The sequence below is a fragment of the Nelumbo nucifera genome, chromosome 4, assembly GCF_055504915.1.
Source record: "Nelumbo nucifera cultivar China Antique chromosome 4, China Antique-T2T, whole genome shotgun sequence".
Taxonomy (NCBI): domain Eukaryota; kingdom Viridiplantae; phylum Streptophyta; class Magnoliopsida; order Proteales; family Nelumbonaceae; genus Nelumbo; species Nelumbo nucifera.
Genome location: NC_142652.1, coordinates 40,320,334 through 40,336,427, shown reverse-complemented (window position 1 = coordinate 40,336,427; position 16,094 = coordinate 40,320,334). Strand labels below are relative to the sequence as shown.

Sequence of the window (16,094 nt, the reverse complement as noted above, 5' to 3'; positions counted from 1 at the left end):
TCGGAGTTGTTTAAAGAAAACTGGGCAAGAAGGCCCTTTCCAGAAGAGCTTACTTTCAAAAGTCTATCAGTGGATCAGCAGAGGGAGTTAGAAGCGCCCTTCACAAAAAATGAGATATGGCAGGTAATTAATAATATGCGGACTGAAAAATCCCCGGGACTGGATGCTTGAAAATGTTTTCTATAAACGGTGCTGGGAGGGAGTGAAAGGGGATCTATTGAAGGTGTTCCATAACTTTCACCAAAATTGATCATTGGTTAGAAGTCTCAACAGCACTTTCATCTCCCTTATTCCTAAGGTGGAAGGTGCAACAAATATGAAAGATTTCAGGCCAATTAGTCTAAACAGTTTTTATAAAATTTTATCCAAAGTCCTTGCAGAAAGAATGAAGAAGGTTCTTAGTGTGATCATTGAGGAGAATCACTTTGCGTTCGTACCAGGTAGGTAGCTGTTGGATAGTGTGTTGGTGGCAAATGATTTGATTGACTCAAGAATAAGAGAAGGTAAACCAGGGCTGATTTGTAAGCTGGATTTGGAAAAGGCATATGACCATGTAAACTGGAAGTGTTTGGATTTGGTGCTAGAGAAAATGAAGTTCGGACAGAAGTGGAGAAATTGGATTAAGGTGTGTATTTCCTCTCCAAAATTCTCAATTTTGCTTAATGGGCACTCCATGGGATTCTTTAAAAGTTCAAGAGGATTAAGACAAGGGGATCCCCTCTCCCCTCTTCTGTTTATATGAATAATGGAAGTTCTAACTCTATTTGTGCAGAAGGTGGGGGTTGAGGGTCTATGGAAGGGTTTTGAGGTCTCTCCGGGTGGGGAAAGTGTTCAGATGCAACAGTTCGCCGATGATACTCTGTGTTTCATTGATGCAGATGTTGATCAGCTGAAGATTCTCTTGGGGGTGCTAAGTTGGTTTGAAGTGGTTTCGGGACTGAGAGTAAATCGGACCAAAAGTAGATTGATTCCGGTGGGTAAAGTGGAGAATCTCGAAGAGCTCACGGAGATTTTACCTGGTCAGATTGGATACTTGCCTATCTCCTATCTTGGCCTTCCTCTTGGAGGTAAATGCACCTCTGCGGTGGTGTGGGATCCGATGGTTGAGAGAGTGGAGAGGAAGCTTATGTCTTGAAAATCCAAGTACCTGTCGCTGGGGGGTAGAATCACATTACTAAAAAGCTTGCTTTGTAATCTTCTGGCCTACTTTCTCTCTCTTTTTCCAATTCCAGTCAAAGTTGCCCAAAGAATTGAGAAAATCCAAAGAGATTTTCTTTGGATGGGATGGGAGGAGGAAAAGAAATGTCATCTGGTTAATTGGGACCAGGTATGTTGCCCTAAGGAGAAACGGGGGCTGGGGATCAGGAAGCTTAAGTTGTTTAATAAAGCTCTCTTGGGAAAATGGATTTGGAGATTTGAGAAAGAAAAAGACAGATGGTGGAGGAAATAAATTGCAGCAAAATATGAGACTGACAGTGGGAACTGGGTAACCACTAATCAATTGAATTCTTTAGGTTGCTCACTGTGGAAAAAAGTCATGGAAGTTCTACCTTGAATGAGTAGTGGTCTAACTCCAAAAGTGGAGAATGGGAATAGGTTGCGTTTCTGGAGGGATACTTGGTGTGAAAGTACACCCCTGGCTGAAGCATTCCCTCAGTTGTTTCAGATTGCGGAAAATCAGAATGGATTGGTGGCTAGTCCATTTGAAGTGAGTGGGGGCACTATTATTTGGAGCCCTTCTTTTAGAAGGTCATTTCAGGACTGGGAAATTGGGAAAGTTGCAGATCTCTTGGGGCTGCTTCACAGGCAGTCCATTGACTTGTCGTCTGAGGACCCTTGGGTCTGGAAGTTTAGTGTGGATGGTAGTTTCTCGGTTAGCTCTTTTGTGGAGGTTCTAAATGAAGCTGTGCATCCTAAAATTTCAGTGGTGAAAATTTGGAACCCTTCTGTGCCTTCTAAAGTGAATGCTTTGGTTTGGGCTGCGTCTCTCAACAGATGTCTTACGAAAGACTCCCTGGTTAGAAGGGGTGTTCAGATTCAGGACCAGCTGTGTGTTCTTTGTGGAGACATGGAGGAGGATGGCAGGCACCTATTCATTCACTGTTCGGTGACAGCTGCAGGCTGCAATGGTGTATGCCTGATTCAGTTCTGGACATGATATGGAGTTGGGAGCTAAAGGGTGGTTCAAAATTGGCAAAGTGCATTTGGAGTGTCATGCCTGCAGCCATCTTATGCACAGTCTGGACGGAAAGAAACAGAAGGATCTTTCAAAATAAGGCCACTAGCATAGATTGTTTGATTGCCTTTGCATTTGGAAAGATAGTTTCCAGGGTGGCGGCAGCGAAGGACATTCAGGCTTCTGTCCTTTGTTCTCGGCTGAGATCTAGGATTTTTCTTGAGTTATGATGTATTGTAGGTGTTAAAGTGAGTTTTGTTGGCTCTTTGTCTTGGGGGCCCGGGTTGTAATCTGCCACTTTTGGCTATTTGAATAAAATTTTACCTTGTCTTTTTCAAAAAAAAATGCTTGCCCCCAAGCTGGTGCTTCTTATGTAAGTTTTGTCATTTATGGCGAAACTGCCTTTCGTCTCTTAAATTCCTATCCTTTTGCTAACTCTATTTGGGAGTGGTTTTCATCTCTTTTTGGCTGCAAATGGGTTCCCCCCAATAGCCTGGAAGGTTTTTTTAGCTCTCACATTTTCAGGTGCTCTAAGAGAAGAGATGGGATAATGGGAAGATGCACTAGAGCAGCAGTGGCCTGGACAATTTGGGAAAGAAACCTAAGAATCTTTGAAAACAAGGAAAGAAGCAAGGAACGTGATCGAGGTTATAACTTTAAGGGTGGCACATTGGATGAAAACCTTAAAAGATTTTTGCTGACTTTAAGTTAGAAGATTTCTTCAGCTCATGGGGAATAATTGTTGGCTCTTCATCTAGAAGACAAATAGTATATGAGGTCTGGTCTCCTCCAGGTGCTGGGTGGAAGAAATTAAACTTTGATGGTAGCTGTATGGGCAATCCTGGCCCATCCTGAGGCACAAGGCGCAAGTATATGAGGTCTGGTCTCCTCCAGGTGTCGAGTGGAAGAAATTAAACTTTGATGGTAGTTGTATGGGCAATCCTGGCCCATCCTGAGGCACAAGGCGCAAGGCGAGGCGCACGCCTTTTTAAGCAAGGCGCAAAAATTAAAAATAAAAAGGCTAAAAAATCAAAAAATTCAAAAAAATGCCAAAAAATCAAAAAAAAATATTAAACATAATATTAATAAAAATATAAACTTTAATTTTAAAATAAATGTTTTAAAAAACCTATTATCTAATATTAAAATACATAAATATAACATGTAAAGCATATTTAAAGGAGAATCTAAAAATAAAATCAAATATATAAAACATTTTCAAGCATATAAAACCCCCACTCTCTTTTTTTCTCAATTGCATTACTTCAAGTAGCTAATGTGATGTAGAACATATTACATTCCTGATTCTACGAGCCGCTTTTGTACCAAACTCCTCGAGGCAAGCCCAAACAAGTCCACGTTAGGTCTTAAATTCTTAGTTCTCACACAAAAAAATAATGATTTTATAGCTTTAATTGCTTTTTAAGAAGACATTGTATTAGGATGAATGAATGAACAACATTACCAAATAGGGGGTGGCACAGGGGTCCGGGGTTGGAGCCCCAGGCCCGGCCGCTAGACACAAAAAAAAAAGCAAAAAAGTGTCAAAGTTTCAAAAGGCGAGGGCTGCGCCTAGGACCTGGGCGAGACGCCTACCCTGAAATGCACCTCGCCTGTGCACTTAAGCACACCTGAGGCGCACCTTTTAAATAGTGGGGTAGTTTTTCCTTGGGCTTCTTGTTTCTGCCCACAACTTCTTGTTGTATATGTTCTTTTCAATCTAATGAATCAATTCGTGTGTTGCTGATCAAAGAAAAAATAAAACCAAGAGTCCATAGTATGGTGTTTCAAGAATGAAATTTAAAAATTCAAGTGGCTGATAAGGAGATTGACTGTAAGAGGTGGGGAAATTAGCAAATTCTTTAGCTGAATGTCTAGCAAAGCAAGGGGCAAACAGGGAACAACGATTTTGGGCTCATTTGTAGTTTGATTTTGGTTTCTGTTTTCCGTTTACTTCTTGTTGTTAGGAGAAATCGCAGCTCGCTCCCCTTCATGGGAAGCTTGTACCTGAAATGCTGTTTTTATTAAGAAAGGAATAATAGAGCATTCTTGAAAAGAAATTTTCATTTGCATTTCTTTACATATTTCAAGTGTGCCCAAAATTGTTTTCTTTACAAATGAGAAACTTCATAACATCATATTTCCCTCCCTCCCTCCCACCCTCTTATACAAAGAAAATTCCATTCTCACTCCTTTTCTTCTTCACAATAAGCCATAGTCAATCAAACAAAACTCTGATTGGAGACGGCCCTAATCTTCTGGACTTTACATATGAGAAGGATGTTGTGGTCAATCAAGTTGAGCATTTGACTGTACATAGTTTTTACCCCTCCTTTCTTTGTCTGCATTTGAAGGCAACCATAATCAACCTTCGGGAATAAGGTTGTAGATGGCTTAATCCCCAACTTGCCTTGATTGAGGGACCATACTCAACCAAGTAGAAGCACCAGATCATAGATGGTTTTTTTTCTCTCTACTTCCTTTCTTAGAAGTAAAACAAAAGAAAGGAGAATAATACATATTATGAAAGTAGAAGATGTTAGGTTGAGGGGTTTTATGTATTGATGGTTCGGCTGATAAGTGTTTTTATTAGTCTGCATTTGTGTTTAAGTTGTTATGTACTGGGCTCGTGTTAATGGGCCTAAGTTTATTTGCTGTTTTAAGTAGTCTGGGTGTCCCATCACTAATCAGGGGCATTCCAGACATTTCCTGTAACATTGTACTATAGTCTAATATAAACAATAGTACTGTCGACTGGCTTATTCAGTTCGACATTATCAGCACCTCTTGGTCTTCTTCTCTCTTCTACTTCTTCGACTGCAACATTTCAGCTTTCATGGTATCAGAGCATTGAGCACTTTCCTGGTTGCAGCCGACGCCATCTCTTCTCTCATGCTGTCTTTCTTTCTTTGTTTTATCTTGGTTGCTGCGGTGAAACCCTAGGGTTGAAGGAGAACACTACAAGGTTCAAACCAAGGGTTTCCCTTGGTTGTAGGGCGCAAGGGAAGAAGACCCAGAAGTTGATGTCCTACAAGACTGTTTCTAGTAGTTGGTAGCTATTCGGCTGCTAAGAGAGGTATGTATAGGACAGACCTAGTTTGAGGACTGATTTCTGCAGTCCTAGTATTGGCCGTAGGGGGAGGAACACTCTCTACAGTTGCAGTAATCGAAGCTCAAGAGAAGTCTGCATAGTGCAGTGGTGTGAGCTCTCAGTTTCAGGTCGGTTTCCTACTCACAGTACACCCAATTTGCTGCCGTTACTGAACTACTTCAGAGCTGTGTCAGTCTCGGCAAGTCTGAAACAGTGTTGTGGGCTATCAGAACCTTCTTCAATACTGCAACTAGTCTCTTTTTAGCACTGTTATCACTTCGGCTAGTCTCAACAGTGTTGTCTACACAGTGTCTGCAGCCAAGATGTCTTCAGTATCAGGAGAGGTCTCTTCTAGATATAACAGACCTGGTGGGAGGTCTTCAAACCTGGAAAACCCGAATCTGCACAGCTTGCAGATTACAAGTGTGTTGCTGGATGAATACAACTTCAGGGAGTGGTCAGTTTCTGCAATGCTTTTTATTACTTCCCGTGACCTCACAGGCTACTTAGATGGGAATAAGAAGGAACCTGAAGTTGGCAGTACGGAGTATGCAGCGTGGCGCAAGGAGAATGCCATAGTTATGTCCTGGTTGCTTGCCTCTATGACTCCACGAGTTGCCAGGACTGTTCAACACTTTCCCACAGCAGCCAAGATTTGGGAAAAAGTGTCTAAAACCTATGGACAGGAAAAATAATGCTAGAATCTACAGGTTGAATCAAGACATTGCTGCCTTAAGGCAAGGGGATATGACAGTTGCAACATACTTTGCAACTCTGGAAGGACTTTGGGAAGAACTTGACCATCACTTGATTTTGGACTGGGAAAATGCCAGGGACAAGGAGAGACATGATAAGCAGGTTGAAGAGAGTAGCGCCTTTAAGTTCTTGGCTGGCCTGGACCTAGTGTATGAGGGCATAAGGTCACAAATTCTAGGAAGAGATGAACTGCCCGAGTTACACCATGTTTATCATCTGGTAAGGAATGAAGAAGTGAGGAGAAAGGAGATGCAAGTTGATTCTCAGATTCAACCAGTTGAACAACTTGGAGACCATTCAGCCCTAATTTCTACTAAGGGAAACAGAAATCCAGAAAAGAAGCATCTTAAGTGCACTCATTGTGGGGGTGAGAGACATGTGAAAGAAAAGTGTTGGGTCCTGTATCCACACCTGAAGCCAGCTGCATTAAGAAAGGACAAGAAGCAACAGAAGAGTCATGTGGCAAGTGGGAACCTTATCACTAGTAACAATGGTGACAACTCACAGAGTATACCAACAGTGACTTCTTCTCCCATGAGGCAGGTTGCTGATTCCTCTGGAGCCAATGCTTTAGGCTTCACTGCTAGTGAGGTAGAGGTCCTTAACCGGGCTTTAGCCTGTCTAAGGAGTAATTCTTTTGCTTCCTCCTCTCTTGCCAGACCAGGTATAGTCTTTGTCTTTAGTGCAACTAGTTCTATTGACTCTACTTCTTGGGTTATTGATTCCAGTGCAACTGACCACATGACACATATGTCCTCCTTATTCTCTTCATATCAATTGTTGTCTGGTCAGGATAAGATGAGAGTTGTTGACGGGTCTTTCTCCACCATCTCTGGAAAAGGGGTGGTTGACCTAAGCAAGGACCTTTCTTTTAAATCAGTCCTACATGTTCCCAGTCTCACCTCAAATCTTTTGTCTGTTTCAAAACTTACCAAAAATTTGAACTGTAGTATAACCTTTATTCCTACTCATTGTATCTTTCAGGACAGATTGACGAGGAGAACGATTGGGAGCGGTCATGAGTATGGAGGCCTCTACTTTTTGATGCAGACATCCGTTCAGCCTTACAAGCCTTTACTGCTAGTAGTCCGGAGAGTGTGGAGTCAATAGCTAGGTTGCATCTGTGGCATGCTAGGCTAGGTCATTTACCTTTCTCTTCATTAGAAATGTTGTTTCCCGAATTGTTTAAGGGCATTTCAAGTCAGAGTTTAGTCTGTGAAGTATGTCAAATGTCAAAACAATGTAGAACTATTTATCCAATTTCCAGTAATGAAATTCGAGCTCCTTTTGATTTTGTTCATTCTGATATTTGGGGCCCTTCACCTATTGTTTCTATTGATGGCTTTTGTTACTTTATCAGTTTTATTGACCACTACTCTCGATGCACATGGATCTACCTGTTAAAAGGACGAGATGAAGTGCCACGGATAACTATGGCATTTTTCAAAATGATTGAAACACAATTTGATAAGAAGATTAAGCAATTCCGGTCAAATAATGCTGCTGAATATTTTGAAAAATCCTTGAACTTATTTATGGAAGATGCTGGCATGTTACATCAATCATCCTGTGCTTATACCCCTCAGCAGAATGGGGTTGTTGAGCGCAAGAATAGACATCTATTGGAGACAGCTCGAGCCTTACTATTCCAGCACAAGGTTCCCAACCAATACTGGTCTCAAGTTGTACTTACTGCATCATATCTGATAAATCGGATGCCATCTAAGGTGTTGGGTATGAAAACCCTTTTCTCTGTTATGTGTCCTCTTCCAGACTTTCCTCTTCCTCCACGGGTCTTTGGTTGTATATGTTTCATACATGTGAAGGATCCAAAGAAGACCAAGTTGGATCCTCAGGCTACGAAAGGAATATTTTTGGGGTATTCTCCTACGCAAAAGGGTTACAAGTGTTATGATCCTGTCTCCAAGAGAAAGTATGTCACTAGAGATGTGGTCTTTTTTGAGTCTCAACCCTATTTTCAGTCTTCTCAGAATCCTCTTCAGGGGGAGACTAATGGGATAGAAGAGGATTATCATTCTCCCTCTTTTTTTGTTCCCCTATCTGCCTCGGGCCTTCCATCGTCTTCTTCTACTCCTAGTTGTGGCATCCCGGGTCAACCTAGCGAGGCTCCCACTGTGTCGGTTACCTCTCCTGATACTGCAAATGTCCCTGACGGCTCCAGTAGGCAACAAAAAGAGATACGAATCACCTACAACAAAAGGAAAAAGGGCCCTCAAACTCATGACAGCAACCAGTTGGACTCGGATCAATCTGTCTCTGCAATCCAAGGTAATTCCAACACTCATACTTTTGATTTGGACCTTCCTATTGCTCTCCGTAAGCTTATCCGTTCTTGTACCACTCTGCATCTCATTGCTGATTTTGTTTCTTACTCACATTTATCTCTAGCCTATCACTCCTTTGTGTCTCCTCGTGCTGATTTTGTTTCTTACTCACATTTTTCATGGGAACTTCATCAGCTGGATGTGAAGAATGCATTTCTAAATGGTGACCTTCATGAAGAGGTATTTATGGAACCTCCACCAGGCTATGACTTTGATAGAAAGGTGTGTAAACTGAGGAAAGCATTATATGGTTTAAAACAGTCTCCTCGTGCATGGTTTGAGAGGCTTTGTGGGGCCATGAAAAAAGTTGGGTACACTTAGAGTGGTGCAGACCATACCTTATTCATAAGGAGACAGTATAGCAAACTTACAGCACTCATTGTTTATGTGGATGATATGGTGATTACTGGGAAACTTGGAAGAGATCAAAAGACTGAAGGAGTTTTTAGCCTCTGAATTTGAGATCAAAGACTTGGGCCATTTGAGATATTTTCTCGGGATTGAAGTTGCTAGGTCAAGAGAGGGGATCTACATATGTCAGCAGAAGTATGTTCTTGACCTTCTAGAGGAGACAGGCATGATAGGGTGTAGACCAGCAGATACTCCAATAGAACAGAATCATGGCCTACAGGAATCAGTAGGGGAGGACTATTGTGATAGAGAGAGATACCAAAAATTGGTAGGGAAGCTGATATATTTATCTCACTCGACCAGATATTGCTTATGTGGTGCATGTTGTCAGTCAGTTCATGCACTCTCCAAAGATCCCTCATATGAAAGCAGTTGAAAGGATTCTCAAGTACTTGAAGACTTGCCCAGGAAAAAGAATTCTATTCAAAAAAAACAATAAAATTGAAATTGAAGCTTATACTGATGCAGACTGGACCGGTTCTGTTGGGGACAGAAAATCAACTTCAGGTTATTGTACATTTGTGGGAGGGAACCTGGTTACATGGCACAGTAAGAAGCAGAATGTTGTTGCTAGATCAAGTGCAGAAACTGAATATCGAGCTATGGCTCACGGGGTTGTTGAACTCTTATGGCTCAGGACTCTTCTAAATGAGCTTGGCATTAAAGCTGAGGGTCCTCTCAGACTGTATTGTGACAACAAGGCGGCCATCAACATTGCAAATAACCCTGTGCAACATGACAGGACAAAACATATTGAGATTGATCGACATTTTGTTAGAGAGAGAATAGTCTCGGGAGAACTCTGCATTCCTTATACTCCATCTGAGATGCAAATTGCAGATGTACTGACTAAAGGGTTGGCTACAGCAAAATTCATGGACCTTCTTGGCAAGCTAAACATGATTGACATCCATGCTTAGCTTGAGGGGGAGTGTTAGGTTGAGGGGTTTTATGTATTGATGGTTCGGTTGATAAGTGTTCTTATTAGTCTGTATTTGTGTTTAAGTTGTTATGTACTGGGCCTAAGTTTATTTGTTGTTTTAAGTAGTCTGGGTGTCCCATCACTAATCAAGGGCATTCCAGACATTTCCTGTAACATTGTACTATAGTCTAATATAAATAATAGTCCTGTCGACTGGGTTATTCAGTTCGACATTATCAGCACCTCTTGGTCTTCTTCTCTCTTCTACTTCTTTGACTGCAACATTTCAGCTTTCAGAAGACGCATATAGAAGGTATTTGCAAAGAGGGATTCCCTTCACCTACCTATGTTAGTGATACTTGTTTTTCTCTTCCCTGCCTTCCCTTTTTCCTTTTATGGAAACTTCTCTTCTCTCTTTACTCTAGCTTTTCTTGAGACTTCTCTATGAGTGGTATACTCTAAGGCACAACTTTCTCCAAAGAGACATCCAGTTTCCCTCTAAAGACCATAAATAGGGAGTGGGGTAGTTATGTAATTACCCCCTCCCCCTAGGAATACACAAAGAGAGAGAATCTTCTTTTCCGGAGCATATCCAAAGTGTTAATCTTCCCGTGACACACTTCCCAACAAAAAGCCCCTATTTTAAGAGGAATGGGTCTACATAAAACTTCCCTAAACGGAAAAGGAACAGGAATAAAGGTACAAAGAGACAAACAAAGAGGCACAAGAGAAGAAACCATTGGCATGGGGAGTCCAAATGCATTTAACCAGCAAAGAGGGGTCCAAACACACACCATCAAGAAGCTGTGATAACCTGTCAAAAGAGACCAATTCATCATCCCTCAGCCCTCTTCAGAAACCAAAATCCCAATTATAACAAAATAAAGAAGAGATACAAAAGAAAACCCTACTTTGAAAGTGTTTCAATAACAAACAGAAGACAAAATTAGTTGATCAAGTCAGATGAAATCATCCTTGTGGTTGAAATCCTAGGCCTGGAGTCACCCAAACTAGATCAAATCCACCCTTTTGTGATAAGTAGTTCTAATCAGATTTCATTAATCGAAGGAGGTTCCCCAACTTTCCAAACTTTTGAAAAGAGGGAATAACTATAGATACACAGCCTAAAAGACTGACAGACTGATTCTTTTAAAATGAAATAAAAAGCAGTTAAATATTCAGCACCAGACCTGGTGTTTCCCATTACAGTTAATCTTTTGTTACCGTTGCCCTTCTTAAGGTATGCATCACCACTCCACCATCCTCGATTTTATACAAGTTCTTCTCATGGGAAGATCTTAAGTTCAAAGGGATTTAAGGCAGGGAATCCCCTCTCCATCTCCTTTCTATTCACATCACCGAGTATCTAAGTAGATTAACAAAGAGAGCAGAAGAGGGTGGCTACCTAGATTCTAGAAGGATTTCAGGGGAGACCTAACCAAAAGCCTATTGATCTACTACAGTTTGCCAATGATACACTACGTTTTTGCAAGGCATCAGCAGACCAAATGCTAAGCCTTAAATGCATTCTGAGATGGCTTGAGGCAGTTTCCAGGCTTCGTATAGACATGGCCAAGAGTGAAATAATGATGGTTGGGCCATTGGGGAGTTACCTTCAGATGAACATCCAGCAGAAATATTGGAGTGCAAAATAGGCACCCTTCCCGTAAAGTACCTTGGTCTGCCATTAGGAAAATGCAACTCTAAAGCAGTCTAGAACCCAATTGTAAGGTTTATATAGACCTCCTGGAAAACAAGATATCTATCCAAGGATGCCAAACTCACAATAATAAAAAAGTGTTCTGTCATCCCTCCCAATTTATTATCTATCCCTGTTACACATCCCTGCAGCAGTGGCTAAAAAGTTTTTAACAAAAATGAGGAACCTTTTATGAGCTGGATTGAAAGATGAATTTAAATACCTTTATTTGATAAGGAACAGAAAATTTCATTAGAAAAAACTCCTAGCTGCCCTAGGAAAAAGGAAGGAGGCCCAAAATGTATACAAAGCCAGCTTCAAAAGGGAAAATAAAAACAAAACAACTATAATTTAGAATTACAGATTAAACCTAGCCCAGGAAATCCCCAAACCAACTGACCCCTGACAACACCTACTTTAGCTAATGCATTAGCAATTGTATTTGCACTTCTAGGTATCCATTTGAATGAGATGTTTAAGGTGGCACCTATGAATTGTGCATTTCTAACTAGATGCCTAAATCTCCAAGGAACTTCCTCTTGCTTCTTCATCCACAAAATTATGGTTTGGCAGTCCCCCTCCTAATCCACCCCACTAAATACATTCACTTTCAAAATATTTAAACCCTGAAGAAGGGCCAATAGTTCTGCCCATAAAGATATTCCTTGTTCCACGTGGCCTGAGAAACTGCCTAGAATGTCACTGTTGTGGTCTCTTGTTACTCCCCCAATTCCGAAAGCACCCGGGTTCCCAACACTGTAGATATCAAAGTTGAATTTCATCTTACCAAAGACTGGAGCTGCCCACTCTTTTATTTGATGTTGAATCTTGGATTAGAATCCAGCCACTATTTGCCATCCTCTGAACAGATCATTAAGAGAGACTTTTAAATCTTCACTCACCATAGCCCAATAAGCCACCCTAACCATAGACAAGTTAATTACTGATTCTACCACTATGTACTTGTCTTCAAAGATTCTTGCATTTATTTCACTCCACAAACTCCAAAGCACTGCTGCACACACACAATGTCATAGGATTTTCTGTCTTTGACGCTTGCAAATCATTATATTTGAATTGAACAGCCCCATAACATCTGTAGGAGCTGTCCGGTTACAACCAGCTAACTTGAAGTAATTAATGATTTCACATCTGTGAGGCAAAGTGACATTGCAATAGAACATGGTTAGTGTCATCCCCATTCCTCAAGCAAAGGACACACACATGAGGGACAATGCACCATTTGGTGAAATGGTAGCAAATATGCCAATCAAAAAACAGTGGTAGTTTGGGTATCAGAAACTTAAGGTTGGCAAACACAACTCTCTTAGCTAAATGGCTATGGAGATTTAATCAGGAGCCAAAAATCTAAATGACTGGGAAATCCAAGATTTCATTAAGCTGTGCTATAAAAGGTACAGCAAGTTTCTCTTTGTGGGAACCAGATGGACAGAAAAGTATGGGCTTGAGAATAGTCACGTTGATTCTCAGTCAAATCTATGTTCAAGAAATTAAGTTCTGAACCCTCAGGATCTTTCCCCCTCTTCAAAAATCAGGGTTCATCCATTCCCTCTAAAGTAGGATTCCTAGCATGGCCTGCAGCTCTAGAAAGAAATCTAACAGGTGATAGCTTGATGAAAAGGAGCTGCAACTAAAATGATCCTAGATGTATTCTGTGCTTAGATGAACAGGAATCCATGAATCACCTCTTCTTGCATTGTAAGTTCACAACCAAGTTTTGGTTGGCTATTCTACCATGTTTTGGGGTTCATAGGTGTCTTCCTGAAACAGTAATTGCACTATCCAATGGCTGGTCTATTGGGGGCTCAGTCAAAGGGTAAGCTACCCTGGGATACATGTCCTGGTAACATGTGTCATATAGTGAGAAAGAAGCAATCATATTTTTGTAAACAAATTCTGCACAGAAGATGAAGTGCTAAGCAGACTAAAAGGAATCTTGTGCCCATGGCTAGCAGTTCAGAAACCTTTCTAGGGGATTTCGTACAGTTCCTTTATTCTATACTGAAATTCTTTCGGAAACCAATTTTCAAATTTCTATTAATCTGTGAATTCCCACCTTACAGATGGGCTATTTTTTCCTCATAAATTAGTAATGCAATACTTTACTTGGTCAAATAAAAAAATAAAACAGATCTGATTAGAACCATTCGAGCTTTCAAACAAGATATATAAACAGGTTACAGACAGTGAAGGGAACAGCACTGCCAGTAAAAGGATACAAATTGAAATATACAAAATGATGAGAACCTGCCTACACAGCTTTCCACATGCAGAAGACAGAGCCTGGATCGCATGGGCATACATTTTCCTCGTATTAGAAACCTTGAATTTGGAGAATTCCCCCCGCGCAACTCGCAAGAACTCTTTCCACAACTTGGAACTGCCGGAATGCTGCATGAGTATCTTCTCCCATCTTTCAATAAGAACTTCAGTGCTGTCCCTGCTCTGATAAGCCTTCAGAAGACAAAGCAGAAGCTCTTCATTATCCGGGTTTAGCTCAGTAGCCTTCTCCAGTATGCTTATCTTCTTCTCAAGTGTCTGCAAGCGAGCCGCTTTCTGAGGCTGCCTGCTTGCAATCTTGTCCTGAAACTCAGCAAAGGCTAACCAGATTTTCTCATCGTGTGGGGCTTCCCTTGACATCTTATTGAACTCCTTTGTTTTACGTAACACTTCATCTTCCCAGGATTCTTCATTCGCCGTTACATTTTTCGGTGCCTCCACCTCAACACTTTCGGTAAAAGGAATGAATTCCCCAGCAATATTCAAAGACCTGTCAAGAGCAACAACTCGAACACGCTTGAAGCCCTTATGACGTTCCAAAGCTGAGTATTTCGAAGACCAGTAGCGACCTTCCGATCTTAGTTTACCGTCCAATGCATCAATATCTTCATCTGCATTCGAAAAAGGACCCCAGTTTCTCCCACGATACAAAACTCGAAAATTAGACCCAGATGAGCTTGATCGATTCTGAAGCTTGTAACGAGCTACATCCATTCTGCATCATACCAGACCCAATTATAGGTATGAATGCTTCAAAAATTAAAAACCCTAAAATCGGGGAATAGCAACTTAATAGCAATAAAAGAACCCATTACCTGTAAAGGCATCCAAAGACCAAATTATCACGATCTCCTCGAGAATCGAAGTAATAGTCCTTGGCAGGTTTCGTGTCAGACCCCTCCCAAGCTCGAACACCGGATTTTCTAGACGCGTAATCATCGCCCTCCCTCCTTGCTGCATCCTGCGACCTCTTTCTCTTCCGTTTCTTCTTCTTCCTACTTCTCTTTTCGCGCTTGGAGTCGGAATCGTGGTCTCGGTCCGACGCAGAAGATTCCAGCAAATCGTATGAAGGCGGTGCCTTCGCCTGAGGGGGTTCCTGGGCATGGCCTTCTCCTCCTTCTTCTTCCTCCCCTACTGGGTAGGTTATGTCGTATCGAGAAGCGACTGATTCACGAATGACAGAGAGGTCTGTAGTGAAGCTGGTGTTCTGGAGCCACTGAGGGACGTCGGAGCTGCTCTTTTGAGAGGAATCCGAGGCAGGGAAGATAGGAAAGAGGGATGTATTTGGTTCTGCCGAGTCTCCCGCTCCCTCCATTTTCAGTCCCCAAGCGAAAAACCCGAAGGAAATGAAGCCTCCTCAGACTATGCCACGACTATATCTATTGGAGGCAAAAAAAATTAGCTAAATTTATTAACTACCCTTATGGCTTTGCTAATTGACTAACACTATCTTACTGTTTCCAACAATTGACTAGTTATACTCTTCTGGGATCCCGGGTCCCTCTTGTTTTTCATTCTAAAATACTGTTTGCCCGTAAATAAACGCAAGAAAATGTGAATCATTAGAAAATATTCCCTTTTTTCATCCTTTTGTTCAATTTGTATATATAAATAATATATTTTTTTAATCTCAAATTTACCCTACCGTCTTCTTCCTTTCAATAAGAAACCGAACTGGTTCGGTCTTTAAAGGAACCCAAATCTGAGTATTGCCTCCGTCAAGGGTTGCATGTTTTGTTGCAAAGATCCCTCCTCTACGTCTCCCTCTTTTCATCGTTGACAATGCCATGATGCCATGGGTTCTAGGGGTGAAGAGAAGAAGAAGAGAAAGGGTCTATTCACGCAAGAGTTGTAGGTTTTGTTGCAAAGATCCCCCCTCTCCGTCTCTCTCTTTTCGTCGCTGACGATGCCATGGGTTGCAAGGGTTGCGGGGTCAGAAAAACCAGAGCACGAGACGCAAAACTATTATCTTTTTCTCTGAAGTCTGAGCAATCCCAAGCAAACTGGGCTCGATGAGGGTTGTGCAAGGATTCTTGGGCGGTATTCATTGGTTTGGACTTGGAATTCGAGTAACAGCAGTTGTATGGACCCGAAGGAACCCAGATATGAGATCTGAGAGATAATCATATATGAGATATGGTCATTATCCGCTGTTCCGACAGTTCCAACGGATCCGGTAGTTCCAACGAAGAAAATGAGAATGAGAAGGAGAGATTCGAGTAATCTATAGTTAAAGGTAAAATAGTCTTTTTCACATCACCGTTGATTAATGTTAATGACTAAGAAGGATTAATCAATTGTCATAAACAATAAGGGTAGGATAAGTCCATTTTCAAATAGTAGAAGTACACTTAGTAAATTAGTTAAACCATAAGAATAGTTTAAGAAATTTA

The 16,094-nt window shown here is 41.3% G+C and overlaps 1 protein-coding gene across 1 annotated transcript in view; it reads right to left on the bottom strand.

Moving 5' to 3' along the window:
- Positions 1 to 15,877, bottom strand: part of LOC104611077 (uncharacterized) — a 56,873-nt gene extending 40,996 nt beyond the window's left edge. The window contains exons 1-3 of the mRNA XM_088903890.1: positions 15,347 to 15,877; positions 14,517 to 15,080; positions 13,669 to 14,416 (exon numbers count right to left, since the gene is read on the bottom strand). Of these exons, the coding sequence (XP_088760016.1) occupies positions 13,669 to 14,416; positions 14,517 to 15,016 (1,248 nt within the window). The 5' untranslated portion in view covers positions 15,017 to 15,080; positions 15,347 to 15,877. The remainder of the gene's footprint in view (positions 1 to 13,668; positions 14,417 to 14,516; positions 15,081 to 15,346) is intronic.
- Between the last annotated feature and the right edge of the window lie 217 nt (positions 15,878 to 16,094).